This window comes from Triticum urartu, chromosome 6A, assembly GCF_056163025.1.
Source record: "Triticum urartu cultivar PI428250 chromosome 6A, HENAU_Tu73, whole genome shotgun sequence".
Lineage (NCBI taxonomy): Eukaryota > Viridiplantae > Streptophyta > Magnoliopsida > Poales > Poaceae > Triticum > Triticum urartu.
Genome location: NC_141878.1, coordinates 483,876,655 through 483,897,817, shown reverse-complemented (window position 1 = coordinate 483,897,817; position 21,163 = coordinate 483,876,655). Strand labels below are relative to the sequence as shown.

The following is a 21,163-nucleotide window of genomic DNA, read 5'->3' as shown; positions in this document are numbered from 1 at the left end:
CCGATCCAAAGAAAATTATAAGGAAAAATACGCACTTCACTAAAAACACCACTTCCTTAAGTGATTCTACTAGTTGATATTTTCTATTGGCTTCTCGAACTTGCACACTTCTGTCTTGTCCGCCTCCTCAAACTTGAACATTTGGTCCTCTTTAATCTCATCTCTAGCAACCAATGCACCAACATCTCACTATCAATAGATCAATGTACTTTCCTTCCTAGTAGCAAAACTTGCATCTTTTCTACATACATTTTTAAGTAAACAATGAGTTTCAAATTGCTGCCAATCCGAAGAACAATCTAACAAAATGGCACTCACTTCGTCCTTTCATACTTGTAGAAAACCCATCTAGGGTGTTTGGGCATGCCCGCTACGAGGTGCAACATCAGCTGCCAATGGTGATCACACTTGATGACTGGTAGAGGCTCGTCTACGAGCTCCTGGGCTAGGGCTGAGCCCGGCTAACGGGCGTACGTGGCTGTGTCGGCAGTCGCTCAACGGTTGAGATGCGAGCGCCGAGAGGAAAAGAACATACCGAGAGGCGGCACAGAGCGGTCGAGGTGGTTGCGCGGTTCGGTCCCCGTCGAATCCCTTCAAGACGCGACAACGCCGAGGACCGAGTGCGTCGAATCCGGCCATGGGCGTAGATCCGTCGATTTAGGCGTCAATAATGAGAAGCAACCGAATCGAGATGTGAAGGAGCGCGACGGTTGCTAGGTAAGAGGGACCGTGCAGTTTGGAAGGGAAAAACTGTATTTTTACTCGTGTAAAGCTTTACAGGGATCGGTTAGGCATGCTCTTAGACAGTACAGTACATACAGTCTGACAAACCCTAACCCCTCGGGCCGAAATCCCCTGGCCCTGGCTCAAGGAGAGCAATGGCGTGGAGCAGGACAGCACACCGGCGCAGCGCCGTCATGCCACTCTTACGCGCCGCGCTGCGCCGCTTCCTCTCCACGGAGTCTTCGGGGTTCCCGAAGCTACGGAACCTTCCGTACCGACTCCGCCGCGCCGCCGTCCCCGCTGCGCGCACCGCCGTCTCCGACTACCTCATCTCAACGCGCTGTCTCCCCTCCTCCCACGCCGACTCAATCACTGCGCTTGCGCCGTGCTCCCTCCACACCTTCCTCGCCGGCATCCCAGCCGTGCCCAGTACGCTCCCCTCCTCCGACCTCCCCTCCCTCCTCCGCCGCCACCTCTCCTACCATCCGCTCAACGAGCTTCCCTTCTTCCTCGAGTCCATCGGCTTGCCCCCTTCCACCGATTCCGATATCATGTTCCTCACCGACCATCCGTCCCTCCTCCCCACCGTTGCCGCGCTCGCGCATTTCGGCTTCCCGTGGTCCCGTCTTGGCCTGCTATTCCCCAATGTCCTCCTCCAAGTCCCTCCCGACCTCATCTCCGCCCGCCTTGTCGCCCTCGAGGAAAGCCTCCGTCCGCTGCCGCGTGCTGCGATTATCGCTGCCTGCCTCTCTTTCCCCTTGCTTATTGAGAACGATCTCTCCAGCAGTGCCCCCCTTGTCGATGATCTTATGAGGGCGTATGGAGGATTGGGTCCGGATTTGGGGGCTAGCAATGACATTGATGTGTTCTTGCGAGTGTGCGGCAGGATGCAGATGTTCTACGATGCTGGGATGAAGGTTGGGAGCATCGGGGGGCTTGTTGGGTGCAATCAGAGGGTTTTTCTTGAGCTTAAGGAGGAGCGGATTGGTGAGAGGTTGAAATTCTTCAAGAGGCTGGGGCTGCCAGGGGAGGAGGCAGGGAGCTTCTTACTGAGCAATCCTGGGGTTTTGGATCTTGATTTTGATGATGTGGTGATCTCAGTGCCAGAGTACCTGAGGAGAGTTGGGTTGGCAGATGACGAGGTTGATGTGGCGGTGAAGAAGCACCCGTATGTCGTTGGGAGGAACAGATTGGAGAACCTCCCTGGTGTGCTGCGTGCAATGGGACTGAGTCATCGATTCCTGGAGAAGATTTCTGGTGGCGGTGAGAGCTTGCGGTATTTATCACCAGATTTCGTCTTGGAGGATGCTAGTTATGATATGGAGGTGGAGAGAGCATTCTCAGACAGAATGGTTAAGGTGAAGGTGGAGATGAATGCACAGCATGTGGACACCAAGCTTGAGTTCTTGAAGAGCATTGGGTATGGTGAGAACAAAAAAACCGCACACATACTTCCTGTTCTGCACAGCACTCGGGAAATGCTGAATGAGCGATTTGACTACCTCCTGGAAAGAGGGGTGGAGTACAAGATGCTGTGTCGGATCGTGAGTGTGTTCCCAAAGGTGCTGAACCAGGGCAAGGAGATGCTCAATGAAAAGTTGAACTACATGACTCTGGATCTGGGATACTCTTTGGAGTATCTTGATTGCTTCCCAGCATTACTGTGCTTTGATTTGGAGAACCGGGTCAAGCCTAGGTATGCAATGCTTCGGTGGCTCCAAAGTTATGGTCTTTTTAAAAGACCATTAGCGCCTGCAACTGTGCTTGCTAACTCAGAGAAGAGGTTCATTTCCAACCTCTACAATATGCATCCCGCAGCGCCGAAGCTGTGGCTTGAGTGCTTCTCTTCAAGAATACACATGGAATATTACCTCAAGAATATACAGTCCCAGCATCCAGATAATGAATAATTAGCTATTGAATTATATTGGCATGATTATCAGAGCCGGAGGTACAGAGGATTGTCATCTCCAATTGTGGCATGCTTTCCCTCAGAAGGTACTTCTGAGTTGTTATATCTTCCCGTTGTGCAAAATTCTTTGCTCAGCGTGTTTTAGCTGTAGACACTGGATGTAGGATGAAATGGAATATATCAATTCAATAGCCAACCATGTAATTCAATTTTGCAAAAATTGTGCTGTACATTGTAGCTCTGAGACTAGTCACATTTCCGCCCCGTTTGGCGGATATGTATTTCAAGGAAAGATATTCTGTATTGATCCGATGTGAAAGACTATCACTGATAATAATTAACATTTTTGTTATCGATCGTACCATCATCCTCATATCATTGCATCATGCTGAACTCATGTATAATTTCCAAGTGGATGATAATTTTCGGGCTAATCACTCAGCCATGGTATCTTCTCTGGTGACGCAATGGTAAGAACATGCTATATTAAACATAGATTGCTCCCTTCTGACAGGAAAAAACCTTGATTTATTTGTATCTCTCTTCTTAATAGGTGGTGAATAAAGGGGCTTCTCAGGGCCATTGCATTTGTGGCCGTTAGATCTGGTGCTCCCTCTGATCTCAGCCGTCCATTTTTTGCACTGTGTGAGATAAAAGTCAAGCCACCAGTGGTAGAAAACCCTACCCGCTGCTCGGGCCCCTCCTTTCGCGCTCGTTTCCATTGCTTCGCCACCACCATTCTTCTCCTCCTTCCTCCTCTCCCCGTGGTAGGCCGGCGCCGCTGCTGCCTCGTTCCTCTGCTCCTTCACGTCCGTCAGCCTCCGTCTTGAGCAGGGCACAGTAACCATGTACCATCTAATCAGAACTGGACTGCATTGGCGAAACATAACAGGTTAATCACTGCTGAAAACATGTTGACTCTAGATCAGGACACCCCAGTCCAGAAATCCATTGTAGAAGAGTTAAGTCACACTGATCATCATGACTGGTAATTAGTGGTGGCAGGACATTCGCTTAATAATGCACATGAAAAGATTTCTTTTTCTACATCCATTGGCATAACATCTGAATAACTGCATAGCTAGATGTTGAAAGAGATGCAATCTTTTGTCAATACACAAATGTGCTGTTGTGGTTCTTGATTGCTATTAATTGATTGTACCTAATATTGTTGCATGACGTTATGCAAAAAAGAATCAGAAGTAGCTCCGAGTCAAGTGAGGTTTAACATCAGTGATATTTTTACATGATTGCATTTTAAGCTAGCACCTCCTGCTTTAAAAAAATCATTAGCACCTCCTGTTATTTTGATTCATTCACACCTTTCTATCATTAGTCATAAGTATCTTCTGCCGCTCTAGGATTATGGCCAATCGTTATCTATCTATGATACAAGATAGAGTCAAAAGGGAAAACATGGTATTCTCTGATACAAGTTCATGGCACCTTGGATTGGATCCATATGGTGCATACCAGGAACAAAAACTTCTTATGGTCCAAAGATTCGAGTGGAGGTATAAATAGGTATTTATCTGCAGAGGTGTGTTTACGTAATTAGTTCGGTATGTACCTTTCTATTTCATATCCCACACATCTGTTAACACCTTATATGGTTCCATTCTGTAGGTTGCACTATCCACTCTTTGAGTGATTGCAGGTAATCTACAATATTCATAAAGCTTAATCGGAAACCATAGGTGTGAGGGTTACCTTTCAAATACATATTGTGATCGTTGAAAACTTTCCGTGTAGACTTGGTACTGTTCGCTCTGGTGTTCCATGGCAGTGTGCAACATCTATTGGATGATACAAATGTGTGTTCCCTGCTCTCTTTTTTTGGCAGAATGTTCTGTTAAGTTTTGAATAATAATATCCTAAATAATTTGGATAAAAGATAGCTTGATGCGTGCATGTGTAATAAATCCATATATTGTTTTGAGAAATGTTTAAATCAATTTATGCTGCATTGTTGCCATCTAATTTTTAAATCCTTGGTTTTTTAGCCAGAAGGGGGGCATGGGCGCAGCGGTAAAGCTGTTGCCTCTTGCAGGTTCGAGTCCTGGAAACAGCCTCTTGCATAAATGTAGGGAAAGGCTGTGTAAAAAAGACCCAAAGTGGCCAGACCCTGCGCAAGCGGGAGCTACTCAGCTAAGTGCTCCGGGCTGCCCCGTTTTTTTAGTTTTTAGCCAAAACTGTAGAAATTTCTCTTGCTATATTTTCATTGTGTTGTTTCTATTACTTATGTTTATATTCTCTTGCTATCCTGCATTTCTAATATCCAGATTGACAATCACTAAAATTTGTACAGAGAGTAAAAGTAGCTATACACACTTAGGTCTTACTCTGCAAGTAACCGAACAAATGAGCAGTTGATTTCTTAACTGAAGAAATCACTATTACCATTTTAAATGCTTTCCGTTTTCTTCCCTTGGTGGTGCTTACGAAACGGTAACAGCAAAAACCAAGTGACATGAGGCAGAAAGAAGAAGACATTCCTGCATCAGGTTGAGCATTACAAATCCCTGCTATCTGAATGTGAAGTCAAGACAAAGTCCAAGGTGGAGGAGCTGCAAAAAAATAACATCCTGCAGGTGACAAAAAAAGGCGATATTTCCTTGCAATTCCTCCTTTCAAGCTAAAGAGTGCACTTTCTTAGGCTGTCATTAGTTTTCACCGGGTCATACTTACTCCATGACACCAGGTACGATGATTAGTTTCTATGTACTCCATCTGCTACAGTCACAGTTAACTGTTGCATGACCAGGATTTAGAGGATCCTTTTCCATTATTCAGAGTTAGAGGATCCTTTTCTAACTGCACCAGAAAATTAGGAAGCTATGAAGAAAAGGAGCTCATTTGTTTTTAGATTAAAACTGCAATATTGCAATAAAAAAACAGTTGTATTTATATGAATTACTAACATTGATAAGTGACACTGCATTGATGCCTCTCTTTGCTTTTCTAGAATCTTTCTTTTACTCTAAATTTGGAAGATCTTAGGACAATTTGTCTTTGATGGATTTTCCTTATGAATAATGCTCTTCTATTTATGTTTCAGGCCATGGTCTTATCAAAATGAGGAGTGTGAAAGAATTCTTAGGTGGGTTCAATTTAAATTTTGACAACCAGTGCGCCTACATGGGCTAGCACTTCTAATATTTATTTATTTATGGATTTCCTTGCTCCTTTCTTCTGTATTGTGATTGATACCGGTGGTTTTCTCTATATCAGGCCAGAGTTGTTGTAAGAGATCAGTGTTCACGTCCCCGCTTCGACCTTTAGGACTGGTAATTTGGCAAGATCTAGAATCGGGGTTTACTACTTGAAAGTCCATGGTCAGTAATAGCCTCATTCTCTTGATTAACTGCAGATTTATGCTATTACCTGTTGTATTCAGTCAAGTAACGTATATATTGGAAGCTCTACGCTTGTGTGCACTATAATAGAATTTCTTCTGGTCTTTTATGGAAATCTGCAACGCACTGCATGTTTTATTTGTCCATGACAATGGAGTACTCATGTTTTATCTAAAAAAATGCAAAACAATTCTTATTTGTACCTTCTGCGGGCTGATGCAATTGTTGCGAAGAACACTGTCAGTTCAGCGGTTGTCATGATGCAAAACAATCGACTGTTGATCTGCTTGCTGCTTGTGCTACTAAAGGTTAATTGGAAGACCTTTTACTACCATCGTTGCACGGAAAGTTTGGTGAAACTGGTGTGTCTCAGTGGATGCAAAATAACATATTGGTGACATATGATGAACGTATACTTTCCATAATGACAATGGAGTATTATTTTTTTATATATTCTAAACCAAATAGCAGAAGGAGCTTGTGGAATTGGATATTTTGTAGTTTAGCTTTGTAGTCTTTGATATTTCTTTGTTGTTGCACTACTCCCTTCCTTCCTAAATATAAGCCTTTTTTAGAGATATTAATATGGACTACATATGGAGCAAAATGAGTGAATATGCACTACCGCGGTTGCCTCTGCTGAGCTTGATGTTGTGTTATCTTTGTTGCAGGATTTCGACCACAATGCCGCCGCCGCCGCCGCCGACGGGCTTCCGTTCTCCAGCAAGAACACCTACCATCTCCTCATCGGACAGCCCAACCACGACATTAGCACCCATCTCATTTTGGCAACCCGTGTCCCCATCAAGGTGCAGGTCTTCGCCTGGCTACTCTTCAAGGACCACCTCAACTCCAAGGTGACCTCTTCCACAAGACCATCGCCCCTGACACCATTTGCACCGGGTGTGGTGTATGGTTGTGTCGTTTTCCATGAGATGGAATCCTTGTGTTGGCTGAGCTTAACTTCCTGAAGGGCGATCCATAGATGGTGGATTTGCAGCTGAGTTGCAAGGTGACCCTGTGCATAACTTGCATCAATGCTCCATTCAGGTGCCCTCTGAAACCAGCAACGTCTTCCCGCGACTCAGCTTTAAAAAAAAATGAAGGCACAATCTCCATTGGGGCTTTGCCATGCAGCCATCTAGAGATCTAGAAGCTCGTCTTCTTTTCATTCCGAGATGTATGTTTGGTGCAAGCATCAAAGAGACATTGATCTGTGATGTCGCCAGGGATAGCAGCGTCATGCCATGGCTTGGCTTGGAATGATCTGTCCAACTGAACAAGTGCCAACGCAGTGGCAAAGCCTTGCTAAATTTGTGGAGATCCAGAACACCTAGCGCTGAAGCTTGACCTACTACTTGTATGATGATGCGGGGTGCATATATTTTAGTTGGGCGACATGGAGGAGTTTGATTATACATTGCCTATTTGACTGGTGGTACTAGTGCATTGAAGAATTAGTTCACACACTATTGTTCTACAATCAAGTAAATCAAAAGTATGCAGTATTGTATTTCTGGGGGAGCAATTGAGCATCAGTCTCTGCAGGAACGTCAGGGTACAAGGATGGATGGGATCGGAGGATAATTGGTGCCACAGCTTTAAAAAACACCGACCTCGGAGACAATAAAGTTGAGAGGGATACATCAGGGCAATACATTTCTGTATCTGGGTATAATGAGATGCAAAGTACCCTTGAGTCTTGTCCACTCTCCTAAATGAAACTGGAGATGTGTGATATAGGACCGAGCACACTTGGGGCTACATCCATTCCTGAGGCCTTGTTTGGTGGAGGAGGTTTGGGGAGGTTTGGAGAAGAATATCCTCACAGGGTTCAAAATCCTCAGAAATTCTTGTCAGCCCATTTGACACTTGGGGATTGAGCAGGCCAATCCTCTTCGTTCCCCACGAATCCCTCTCAATCCATGTGGTACAGAAAACCCCTCAAGACACCCATGGAACTGGACGCTTGCTTTGCTGCTACTGTTGTAGGAGGTTTAACCAGATAAAGGAGTTTATGAGAGGGGAGGGATTAGTGGGGAATTGAGAGGATTGGATGGAAGAGAAGGATTAACCAAATCCCCTCAGATCCCTCTCCACTCCGGGGCTGCAAAACCTGCCTGCCAAACGAGGCCTGAAGGTCCGACAGAGGAAATGTGTGGTGGCAACATGAGAGTTTGAAGCACATGAAAATGGTGTGTGCTTGACTTGGGATTATCAGGCTTAACGAAAAATCAAGGCAGAAGCAACTTTCTACCGCAACATTTTTTAGGAACATAGGTGTACTAATACAGATTTCTAGGCTTCGGTACCTGATGTAAATGTTGGAAATATTAGCACTTTTTTGATTAGATTTATCCACAAGTAAACAGTAAGCATGACATAAAAGGTATGTATCTCATAGCGATACCTAAGCATACTAGCACGTGCAGAACATAGAATCGAACCTTCTATGAGCAGCACATATACGGCTAGCATAAGTACGAGTAAACGAGGGATGAACAGATCATACCCTTCGGTTGGCCAGGCCAACACGGCGGCGGCAGCAGCAGCCTCGGCGTCGTCCGTGGCCTTCTTCTTAGCGGCAGCGTCGTCAACCATGGTGTCGTTGCAGAGGAAGTAGTGGAAGCAGAGGTAAACTGAGTTGGGGACGGATCGGGAGCAGTCGCGTCGAGACGCTCCCCAAAAACCTTATTGCCGTTCTCCCGGGCAGGATCTCGAACGACAGGATTCCGGAGGCACCTGCTCTCCCGACCAGCCGTGCACGCGGTCGTCGGGATGGGATCGCCGGAGGCAGCACAGAGTGAGGAACAGTAGATGACGGCTAGGTCACGCGAGAGGGAGGGAGTGAACCAAACTAGGTTACTTCACTGGCCAGAGCCTTCTTATATAGTCCGTAAGGAAGAAAGTCGTGGGCCTTGCGGAGGCCCACGACTGAATCGGCCCACTCCCGGCAAGGGAGTCGTTGTTCCCGGCAAGGGAGTCGACGAATACGCGGGTCCCAGCAAGGGTCGCACCCCCCGACAACGCAATTCAACCCACAGTCCAACGTCTTGGATAGTGGGCCACCTGTTAGCGACTCGTTAATTAATCTCTGATTAATTAATTCATTCCTGAGCGGCAAAAATAAGCTTCGGCTCGTTCCCGCAACACGCGGCGCGCGCGCGTCGTGACGAGGGGAGGCGAGGCGTGGCGAGGCGGGCGGCGGAGGAGGAGGAGCGCGTGTACCACTCCTCTTCCCAAGCTTCCAATGACAAGTGGTAGAGCAGCCCTTATAAAGGGGTCTCAACTCTTCTCAACTAGCAAGATGGGACTAAACTTCCCACCACCTGCCATCTCATACATGGGCCTCAAGATTAACTAGGGATTAGTGTCTTATATGGGCATAAGCCCATCCATAATCCAACAATCCCCCATCAGATCTAGAGGCACATAAGTTTGTCAACTGTTCCAAACAATGTTTGATATATCAGAATTTTCAGTGGAGACTGTTAAGTTGAACTTCCACCTAGAGCAACAGGATTAGACTTCTTCACAACTGAACAATGGACTATGCCTTGAATTGTCAGTTTGGCGTGCAGAAGTTTCGCCTATTGTCAGCTGATACATGGCTGCCGTAGGCTAAACCTCACGGGTGGAGCTTATTAGTCATACTCCGTATCTTCTCATGAGCTTACTAGAGATTACCTAATCTCATAGACTGTGACCAGCAATCGGGCTCACATAGGTGTGTTCCTCCAAAGAATGCTCTGTAGGTTAGCATCTTGCTTACACAAGCTTTGGAAACATTAAGACAAAAAGTCAGCCTGCCTTACAGAATTGAGAGTATTGTGCATCTCCAACGGAGTGGGTTAATTAAGGATACTCTCCTAAGTTGACGGCTGGATTGTTTTCCCAGGTCCTAGTTCACGGGATCTCTAATCACATAGGTTGGGTTACCCCCATGGCAACTTACGTGGGTCTCATACCCATCTCCCTCGATGCATTTTCTATCACAATTCGTGATAGCCCTTTCGTAAAAGGGTCTGCTAGATTCTTAGCCGTCTGGATGTAATCCAACGCTATTACTCCGGAGTTTCTTGATTTTCTGACAGATTTCAATCTTCTTTTTATGTGCTTTGTGGATTTCATGTTGTCCTTTGAACTCTTAGCCTTGGCAATCATTGTTTGATTGTCACAGTTCATAAGGACAACCGGCACTGGTTTATCAACCACCGGCAAATCCATCAAAAGCTCTCGAAGCCATTCCGCTTCGACGCATGATGTGTCTAATGCTGTGAGTTCTGCTTCCATAGTCGATCTGGTTAAGATCGTATGCTTGCAAGACTTCCAGGAAATAGCACCACCACCAAGTGTGAAGACATGTCCACTTGTGGCTTTCATCTCATCAGCATCAGATATCCAATTCAAATCACTATACCCCTCAAGTACCGTCGGGTACCCAGAATAGTGAATTCCATAGTTCGCAGTACCTTGCAAATAGCGCATCACTCGCTCAACAGCATGCCAATGCACATCTCCCGGATTGGAAACAAACCGGCTCAGTTTGCACATAGCAAATGAGATGTTAGGACGAGTAGCACATGCTAGGTACATCACTGAACCAACCACTTGAGAATATCTCAATTGATCTACAACCGTGCCTTCGAACTTTCGAATCCGCACGCTAGGATCATATGGTGTTGTAGAAGGTTTGCAGTCCGAATATCCAAAACGGCTCAAAATCTTCTCAACATAGTGGGATTGCAAAAGTGTAATTCCACCCTCAGAATTTCTCAGTAGCTTGATGTTCAGGATAACATCAGCCACACCCAGGTCCTTCATCTCAAAGTTGTGAGACAGAAAAGACTTGACCTCCTCAATGACCTTGAGGTGGGTCCCAAATATCAGTATGTCATCGACATACAGACACGGTATAACTCCTTCGCCCCCACCATAGCGATAGTATACACATTTGTCAGCTTCGTTCACAACAAAGCCAACAGATGTCAGAGTAGTGTTGAACTTCTCATGCCATTGCTTAGGCGCTTGTTTCAGGCCATACAGAGATTTCACTAGCTTACACATCTTTCTTTCCTGACCATTTACTACAAAGGCATCCGGCTGTTGCATGTAAATTTCCTCGTCTAGCTCTCCGTTAAGGAAAGCCGTCTTAACGTCCATCTGATGAACGAGAAGACCATGCGAGGCAACTAAAGCGAGTAACACTCGAATGGTTGTCAGTCTAGCCACAGGTGAATAAGTGTCAAAGAAATCATATTCTTCTTTTTGGGTATAACCCTTGGCCACAAGCCTAGACTTGTACTTCTCAACAGTACCATCGGGCCTAAGCTTCCTTTTGAACACCCACTTACATCCTAATGGTCGACAACCATAAGGACGATCAGTGATCTCCCATGTCCCGTTAGCCAAGATGGAATCCATCTCACTATGGACCGGATCCTTCCAGTAGTCAGCATTCGGTGATGCATAAGCTTCTGAAATGGAGCTGGGAGTATCATCATCCATGAGGTACACGAGGAAATCATCACCAAAGGACTTTGCAGTCCTCTGTCTCTTGCTCCTAACAGGAGCTTCCTCGTCATCCTCCGTGGAACTCTTATCACTTTTATGTTTATAATATTCCATCGGAATAGCAGGTTCAGGAGTCTCATTAGATTCCAGTCTAGAATTGCTTTGCATATCTCTCATGGGGAAAATATCCTCAAAGAATGTAGCATCCCTAGACTCTATAATTGTACCGACCTTCTGGTCAGGTACCTCAGATTTCACCACTAGAAATCTATAGCCAACGCTATGCTTGGCATAGCCAAGAAAAACATAGTCCATGGTCTTTGGTCCCAACTTGCACTTTTTGATTATCGGCACATTGACTTTCGCCAAACATCCCTAAGTGCGCAAGTAAGAGAGTGTAGTTCTTTTCTTTTTCCATTGCTCATAGGGAGTAGTCTCATTATCCTTTGTGGGAACTTTATTCAGGACATGACAAGATGTCAATACAGCCTCCCCCCACCATGCCTTGGATAAACCCGATGTATCTAACATGGCGTTAACCAAATCAGTTAGAGTACGGTTTTTCCGTTCGACAACCCCGTTTGACTGGAGTGAGTAGGGAGGCGTCCTCTCATGAATAATACCATGTTCCGCATAGAATAAATCAAACTCATTAGAAAAGTACTCTTCACCACGATCAGACCGGACTCGTTTTATTTTCTTCTCAAGTTGGTTCTCAACTTCAGCCTTATAGACTTTAAAGTAGTGTAGAGCCTCATCCTTAGTATTTAACAAATACACATAGCAGAATCTAGTGGAATCATCAATTAGAGTCATGAAGTATTTCTTTCCACCTTTAGTCAACACACTATTCATCTCACAGAGATCTGAATGTATGAGCTCTAGAGGTGCCAGGTGTCTCTCCTTCGCAAGCTTGTGAGGCTTACGAGGTTGCTTAGCTTGCACACACGCATGGCACTTAGAGCCTTTGGCTAAAGTGAAACTCGGGATTAAATCCATCTTAGCTAGCCGCGTCATACAACCGAAATTTATGTGACAAAGACGTGAATGCCAAACCTTAGATTCGTTCACATTAGAATGAATTTGGTTCATGACTTTATTACAGAAATCCTCCAGGGAAAGGCGGAACAAACCACCACAATCATATCCTTTTTCAACAAATAGTCCATACCGAGATACGACTACTTTGTTAGACTCAAATACTAGCTTAAACCCTTCTTTACATAGAAGGGAGCCACTAACGAGATTCTTCTTTATGGCGGGGACATGCTGCACGTTCTTCAGTTGCACAATCTTTCCTGAAGTAAACTTCAGATCTACCATGCCAACACCATGAACAGAAGCATGCGAGCCATTCCCCATCAGGACGGAACAATCTCGTGCGACCTGGTAGGAAGAAAACAAAGACACATCAGCACACTCATGAATATTGGCCCCAGTGTCAATCCACCAATCGGTGGACTGACAAACTGAAAGTATGGTAAACAGATTACCATACCCAGATGCCGCATCATTGTTGCTCAGAGTGACATTCACAGACTTGGAGTCCTGTGCTGGCTTCTTGTACTTGTTTGCCCAATGTCACCTGAACCACAAGTAAAGCAGCCGTCTCTCGTTTTGTCTTTCTTCTTACCCTTCTTCTTAAAGGTAGTATTCTGCTGGATAGAGTTCTTTCCCTTGAACTTATGGAAGTTCTTCTGCACCACATTGGCGCTAGAAGAACCCTCTGCCCCTTTCACGTGTGAGTCCTTTTCTCTCGAGTTCTGCTCAACACTGAGATGACCAATGACATCCTCAACAGAGAATTCACGTCTCAAGTGCTTGAGAGAAGTAGCAAAGTTCCTCCAACTAGGAGGGAGTTTTGCAATAATGCAACCCGCGACAAACTTGTCCGGTAACTCACACTTCAGGAGCTCCAGCTCCTTAGCAATGCACTGTATCTCATGAGCCTGGTCCAATACAGAACGGTTATCAACCATCCTGTAATCATGGAACTGCTCCATGGCATACAACTCACTGCCAGCATCAGTTGCGCCGAATTTGACTTCGAGCGCATCCCACAAGTTTTTGGCAACGCCCATATGAATATAGGCGTCAACCAACTTGTCTCCAATCACACTCAGAACTTGTCATGGAATTGTCACGGCAGATGTCCTTAGTGTTAGGACTTAGTCGCGAGGCCAACGCATCTATGTGGTAGCTTGAAGGGGTTGGTCGGAATCGAGAGACGCAAGGAGGATCATCACACAAGACGAGGATTTAGACAGCTTCGGGCCCCGGGAAACATCATCCGGAATAGCCCTACATGCTGTTTGTGGCTAGGTCTCATTACGCTCATGAGGGAGTCGCCGCATAAGCCGGCTCCTCCTTTGTGTCTAACCCTAGATATTGTTTCTTGTTGCCTGTAGCTTGTCCCTCTTTGGGGAGCCCTGCCCCTCCTTATATATGTTGAAGGGGCGGTTTACATGACTAGTCCTAGTTGGATTAGGATTACTCTATTACAAGTGGAGTCCTAGTCTTGCTTCCTTTGTAAGGGAATTTTTTTGTGCTTTCCTCATAAACCGGCCCACCATTAAACGTGAACCGGCCTTCTGGGCCATGGGCCTCGTCATCCATCTGACCCGCCCGCCGGGTTACTAATGAACCGCCAAGACCGGTCGGGTAGCCCGTGAACCGCCAAGCTCCGGGCGGGTTACCAGTGAGTCGTCCAGTCCGGCCGGGTTATACTTCCGGCCGGTTTACGCCACGGGGTATATCCCCGACATTAGCCCCCAGTTTAATTTGGATTTATCCATGTTAAACTGATCTGCAACATAAACACAAGAACAAATTGACAGGTTGTACTCCGGGTTAAATATTCCTGTAAGCCGGCACTTGATCATCCTTAAGTCCTGTCATCTCCTTCTTGATATGTATCCATAATCTCATAGCAAATCTCCTTAGCAGATATGTTCAAATTTTGCCAATGCAAAAAATCCAGATACTTCCTTTGAAAAATCCGGGTCAACAGGCCAGCTTCAGAATCAATTTGCTGACATTGGTCTCTTGTTGAGAAATATTGTAAGAGATAATTCACTTGAGTCGGCTTTCAGTGCTCTGACTTTGACAAAAATATTGGTCTTCAAATATTCAACTTATATTCAGCCGACTTGAAGATATAAAACTTGCCGGTTTATAATTACCAAAATTGCCGGGTTATAAATAGATGATGCCGAGTCATAATTGTCGCTGATGCCGGTTTATGATTTTTGCAGACACCAGGTCAATATGATTTACTCAAACTGATAATTCGAAGATATTTCTCCCTTATATCCATATTACCTGTAGCCCCCAAGGGCCGGTTTAATCAGCATGAATAAGCCGGGACTTATCGCCGTGGTTTTAAATAAAATCCAGTTGTGCAACCCCCATGAGTCGGCTATAGTCATAGTAGTGTAGCCGGGTCATCATAGAATTGTCTTGAGCAAAGAGCAATATGCATTAGTCCCCAAGTGCCAGGTCATTATGTAATAATGAGCAGGGACTTTGTAAATATGATGATGTAGATTTGAGCAACAGCTTGTAGCCCCCAAGGGCCGGCTCAGTAAGATATTACTGAGCTAGGACTTTGTATATGATTCATTGATAATAACATCATATGATGTAATCTCCACCATGGGGTTTGAACCCACGTCCACAAGGTTAAGAGCTTTGTACTCTACCAACTGAGTAGTGGATCTTTCAATATAATGGATTAAGGCTTGTGTACCTTAAATTTTCGACAGGAGCAATTGGTAGCCCCCAAGGGCCAACTCATTTAGAATGTGATGAGTCGGGTCTTCAATAAGTTGAGCAAAAAATGAATTTGCATTAGCCCCCAAGTGCCATGGTGCATGCTGGCAGTGACATGGGACTTGCATATTTGATATAATCTCAATCTGAATAACGTAGCCCCCAAGTGCCGGGTCGTAAGCCTGCAGCAACTCGGGACTATTCCTTCCATTATAGAATAAATCATATCCATTGATAAAAATAATAGCCGTTGCACTAAAGCGACTTTGAAAACCTCAATCATTACACTGGTTATTGATAATCACAATAGAAATCCAGTCATGTTGGCTATTCAAGATTTGAATAATATAATCCGGTATGAAAACCTCAATCATTCAATATCATCATGAAAATCCAGCCAGTTTTGGCTATTAAAGATTTGAATACCTCATCGGTTGACAAGTAAATCCGAAGTTTAAATACCTGGTGGCTCTTGGCCGATGACGACTTAATGTGCATTCATTGTAAGCCGGAATTTTTGTAACCCGGCAGTTTATAGCCTTTGAGAAAATCCAGAACAGATAATCATTTTGAAGCATCAATTTTAATGATGAGCTTGGACTTAAACATTCATATAAGTCATAGTTCTGCAAATCCTGCACAAAGTTTAAACAACATATACCCTGGCGACTTAACGTCAAAAGCCAGGGCGGGTAACCACCCAAATATAGTCTTATCCTGCACACAAGTAGATCACAAGATCCCTACGATCCTTTGAATGATACCGCCGGTTTATATGACCCGGACAGTGAGGGTGAGAACCCAATTCTGTAAAAGCCGGCACATATGATATTTGTGACAACTCAAATACTTGTGATTACAAAAACTGTATAAGAAATAGATAAATTTTTTGAGGCTTCTGATTCGAATACGATCAGTAAACCGTTCCAAAAGGGTTAAGCTAAGATTCGAATACGATCATATAGCCCCTAGTGGCTTTGGCGATGCCGATCAAGAGGGTATCGACATCTATGTTCTCTTTGGTTCGAATACGACCTATGTTTGAACATGAAGCCCCCAAATGACCTTAAGAGTTGTTTAGCGACGCTGATTCGAATACAATCCACGTCGATTCTCAAAGGGGTTGAGCTATGATTCGGATACGATCAAGAAGCCCCCAAGTGGGTTCGGCAGTTTGCCAATCAAAAGGGTATCGACAGCTATGTTCTCTTTGGTTCGAATACGACCTATGTTTGAACAGGAAGCCCCCAAATGACCATATAAGTTTAGGCATTGCACCGATCAAGAGGGTACTGATAGCTATGCCCGATGAGCAGGAAGCCCCCAAGTGACCATATAAGTTTAGGCATTGCACCGATCAAGAGGGTACTGATAGCTATGCCCGATGAGCAGGAAGCCCCCAAGTGACCATAATAAGATAAGCCATAAGGCTGGATACCCATGTTTTGAATCATGCATCATGGCATCAAGTTTTCTTTGGTAACCATTATTTTTTTCTAAGGACTCGAACTTGCGAGAGATTAATTCTTTTTGAACCGGAAATTCTTAAACCGGATATTGAGAGCCTCAAAGCTTTGTAAGGGACAACTTTACCTTGAGCCGGATGTTGAACCGATTTTGAGAGCTTCAAAGCTTTGCGAGAGAGAGATGTCTCTTGAGCTATATTTTAAACCGAAATCTTCATTTTGAGCCGGAAATTTTCTGACGGCCTTTAAATATTCGCCAATAAAGCAGTAGCCTCCAGGGCCGGGTTATCTTTAATGACCCGGAGTTCTTGAATTCATTGAAACCGGCTAATTTTGCCGAGCCATACCATTGTAGCCCCCGAGTCTCAAGATGACTCGAAGAGTTGGCTTGAGATTCTCCATATTTGACCATAGCAGAAGGTGTATATCATTGGCGTTGATAACACGATGTGAATCCACAGAAGGTTGAGGTGGCTGCGGCGGGTTATAAATGATCCCGTATGAGCCGTGTCAGCAACTCGGCCAATGGCTCCTTCCAACGGGTTGTTTGAAGTTTAACCAAACTGTAGTGGCGGCGACTTACACGACTTCCCATTGAACCATCCAGTGCAGACGGCGGCTGATAATATATGATAATTTGCCTCCAAGTTGTTGGAAGAAAAACCGGGCTTTCCAAGTAGTGACTTGCTCATATTCAATAAACAGCTCATCCAGACAAGTGCGGCCTGGTGTGTTGATGTAGACCAGGCCACGAGAGACAGACGGTAAAGACGACCGCAACATCTGAGGCGACACAGACAGATGAAATGGCCGTGGCGTTGTAAGCCGGTGCGGACGGGCAAGTTGTCCTCCTTGTTGTAAGCCGTCGTGGTCGCGAGAGACGGCCACGGCATTGTAAGCTGGTGTGGTCACGAGAGACGGCCACGACATTGTAAGCCGGTGCGGGAGTCTGTTGAGTAACGATGACCACCTATGCCAAAAGATGTTGGTGTGCCTCCATATCCGCGGTATAATATCACTTTTTGTCATAAATAATTGCCCTGCATAAACAATATTGCAGACCAAGGCAAAGATAAACTTATTCTTTGACAAAAACAATATGTGCTAATAAAATAAACTTAGATGGATATCACCTATTTTGTTCGGATGATGGATGATCCATTCAACGTGATAGGGGCGGCTCAACGCAGCGGGGGCGGTGACTTGCACACGTATCCGTTCAGAACACGGCACGAACGTGCTAGCGCAAAAATAATATTGGCGCACGCTCCTTTGTGACACCTGTTGATTCGTCAAATGAGCACCGAAGTAGATAATGCATAATGCTTGCTTCTGGTCTTGGGATTTAACCCAGCACCTTGACTGCCATCGATCCGCTGTAAACTTTAATAGCAGTACTTGCCCCCTGGAACTTGTACTCCATTACTGTCGGTAGACTAGTCCTCGAACCAACACATATGTCCATTATCCTCCGGCTGAACCCCCAATTCTATTTTGCTTTGTGCTAGCAAGACAAGATCACACCAGCAGGGGGTGCCTTGGCAAAGCGGAGGCGAGTCATGGCGGAAGAAACGGCCGGGCCACAAGCATCGGTCGCGTGGCCGGCAGTTTAGAAACGGCCGGAGCAGCTGTACGCAGCGGTGACTCGGACAGAAGGCGAGGCTTGACGGTAACTCGGACAGAAGGTGACTCCCGGCTCGTGGCGACGAATTAGGCACACGGACAGCGGCTCGGCAGTGTGGCCGGCTCAACGCGGGGAGGTCCTCCGGTGATAGTGCAAGGCTGGTGAGAAGCAGAATCCATGGGTGACGACTGACGACTCATGCGGAGGTTGACGTGAGCGGCGAGCCGGTGAGCATCTTGAGCGCGGAAGCGGTGGTTAGCCGGCGCAGGCGGCTCAGGGTAGTGGAGATAGAGCCCTGCGGCTCGAGCACGAGACCAGGTGGTTTAGCGCGGAAGCAAGGGTCGCAGCACAGATCGGAGCGAGGCCGGCAAGACGACAACGGTGGTCAGCGGCTCGACGCGTAAACAATCGAGGAAGCGAGTTGAAACAAATACGACCGTGGCCACGGACGGTGGCTCGGAGTCGGGACGGTTGAGGCCTGGCACGGCTGCGGAGGTCGGGGCGGTTTAGGCCTCAAAGTTTTTCCCAACTGCGAGGCGGCTTCAGAGACGATGACTTTGATCGGAGTAGCATGTCCAACGACTGAGAGGCGGGGTCAACTCCAAGCCCGACTCGAAGAAGCCCCCGTGGAGGCGGGGCGCGCGGCCGAGCCGCGATGCGGCGGCCCAGGGCGCGGCGGCGGTTCAGACGCGGCGGATCAGGCCGGCGTAGTATGAGGTCACGGCGGCCAGGCAAACCGAGGAGTCCTCCCCAGCGACAGAGTAGTATTTTCTTGTGGTCGACGGAGATCCAGAGGCGGCAGCGCATTCGCAGCGGCTGAAGAGGCCTGGGGCGATCCGAAGCTTGCTCCGGTGGCTCGGAGATAGTGCGAGTCCGTGCCCACAAACGACTCTTCCCTCCGGGTCATGGCTGGTTTGCCGGGCTCGTCCGGGACGACCCGGCGCCGGCTCATTATCAGCGAGGCGAGCAGGACCGGCTCGCGGGGCTCAGGACGGACCGCTCCGGCGACTCGGCGGAGGCAGTGATTTGAAGGCCGCGGTGGCCGCTTGAGGCGGGAGACGAAGCCCAGCAATGGGGCGGGTTACTCGGCCGGCTCAAGGCGCGGCGGCGGCGGCTCAGGACGAGGCCAAGGCAGGAACGCACCAGCGACTCGGCGGCTCGGGGCCAACTATAGCAGAGGCGGCAGAACAACGCGAAGGCGAGGCGCGACAGCCACTCGGACGGAAGACAAGGTACGGTGACAACTTGGACGGAGAGGCGGAGTCCAGCATGACCCGGAACGACCATGGAGGCCCGCTGTAAGCCGCCCGGTGATCGCGGCGATTTGGAGGCATAGCCCACTTAACGCGGCGCGGAGGCAATGCCTTGATGCACATGACAGGAGGCGAGTAGTGGAAGGTAGCAGGAGACGAGTCTGTCCGCGCCTTCCTCCCCGCTGTTGCTTTTATATTTTCGTTGTTGACTGATGATCCTGGGCCTGATGCACAGCCAGCCGGCGCTTGTAGCAGTTGTCGGAGCAGTACTCAAGTAGAGTACCTTCATCACGTGTTATTGGAGTACTTTTGGATTTGTTTTAAGCACGTACTAGCATCTGAGCCGATGCACACCATTAACCCTTGAGGTGATGCGCTAGTTCTTACGGGAAAATTACTAGTTGTTGCGCCTCGGGACTTGATCTGCCAGCTTTCCTCGAAACTCCAGACGGTTCTTGTCGGGCGCGGCGTAGAACGGCGCAACAGCAGAAAACTGATTCTGTTTCGGATTCAATGGCCCGCCGGGTCACCTACGGCGGTGCTGGCGACGTAACCCTAATCTCTTTTTCACATATCGTAAATCTTGAGGCTGATGCCAATCTTTCCAAACCGGTTCTTGTTTAGCCGGAAAATTACAAACTTTTCGAACCCGGCGAGAGATCCCTCCAAAAACTCAACACCACCGTGCGCAGACCCCACGGTGGGCGCCAACTGTCGCGGAATTGTCACGGCAGATGTTCTTAGTGTCAGGACTTAGTCGCGAGGCCAACGCATCTATGCGGTAGCTTGAAGGGGTTGGTCGGAGAGACGCAAGGCGGATCATCACACAAGACGAGGATTTAGACAGCTTCGGGCCCCGGGAAACATCATCCGGAATAGCCCTACATGCTGTTTGTGGCTAGGTCTCATTACGCTCATGAGGGAGTCGCCGCATAAGCCGGCTCCTCCTTTGTGTCTAACCCTAGATATTGTTTCTTGTTGCCTGTAGCTTGTCCCTCTTTGGGGAGCCCTGCCCCTCCTTATATATGTTGAAGGGGCGGTTTACATGACTAGTCCTAGTTGGATTAGGATTACTCTATTACAGGTGGAGTCCTAGTCTTGCTTCCTTTGTAAGGGAATTTTTTTGTGCTTTCCTCATAAACCGGCCCACCATTAAACGTGAACCGGCCTTCTGGGCCATGGGCCTCGTCATCCATCTGACCCGCCCGCCGGGTTACTAATGAACCGCCAAGACCGGTCGGGTAGCCCGTGAACCGCCAAGCTCCGGGCGGGTTACCAGTGAGCCGACAGATGGACCGAAGTCCTCGCGGCCGAGGAATATAAACTCGAGCGCCCCTCCAAGAGTTACCCAAAATGTAGGTTGCTACCCCGACTGGAGGAAGAAGCATATGACGTGGCTGATCGGCCACCTCGTGGCCGCGATAGAGAGGCATTCCAGCCAAAAACTCAGCCTACACCCCGACGCCATTCAAATAAAAAGGCGTGGGGAAATACGCCAGACCTGCGAGACGTATTGGAGGACAAAGCAAAACATGCAAGATCGA

The 21,163-nt window shown here is 47.1% G+C and overlaps 1 protein-coding gene across 1 annotated transcript; it reads left to right on the top strand.

The window, feature by feature from the left end:
• Nucleotides 1–804: 804 nt before the first annotated feature.
• On the top strand, nt 805–7,460 carry SHOT1 (Mitochondrial transcription termination factor family protein). The gene is made up of 4 exons (XM_048679566.2): nt 805–2,721; nt 3,997–5,735; nt 5,867–5,970; nt 6,663–7,460. The coding sequence occupies exon 1, from the start codon at nt 879–881 to the stop codon at nt 2,631–2,633; it is 1,755 nt and encodes a 584-aa protein (XP_048535523.2). The 5' UTR covers nt 805–878; the 3' UTR covers nt 2,634–2,721; nt 3,997–5,735; nt 5,867–5,970; nt 6,663–7,460.
• Nucleotides 7,461–21,163: the final 13,703 nt, after the last annotated feature.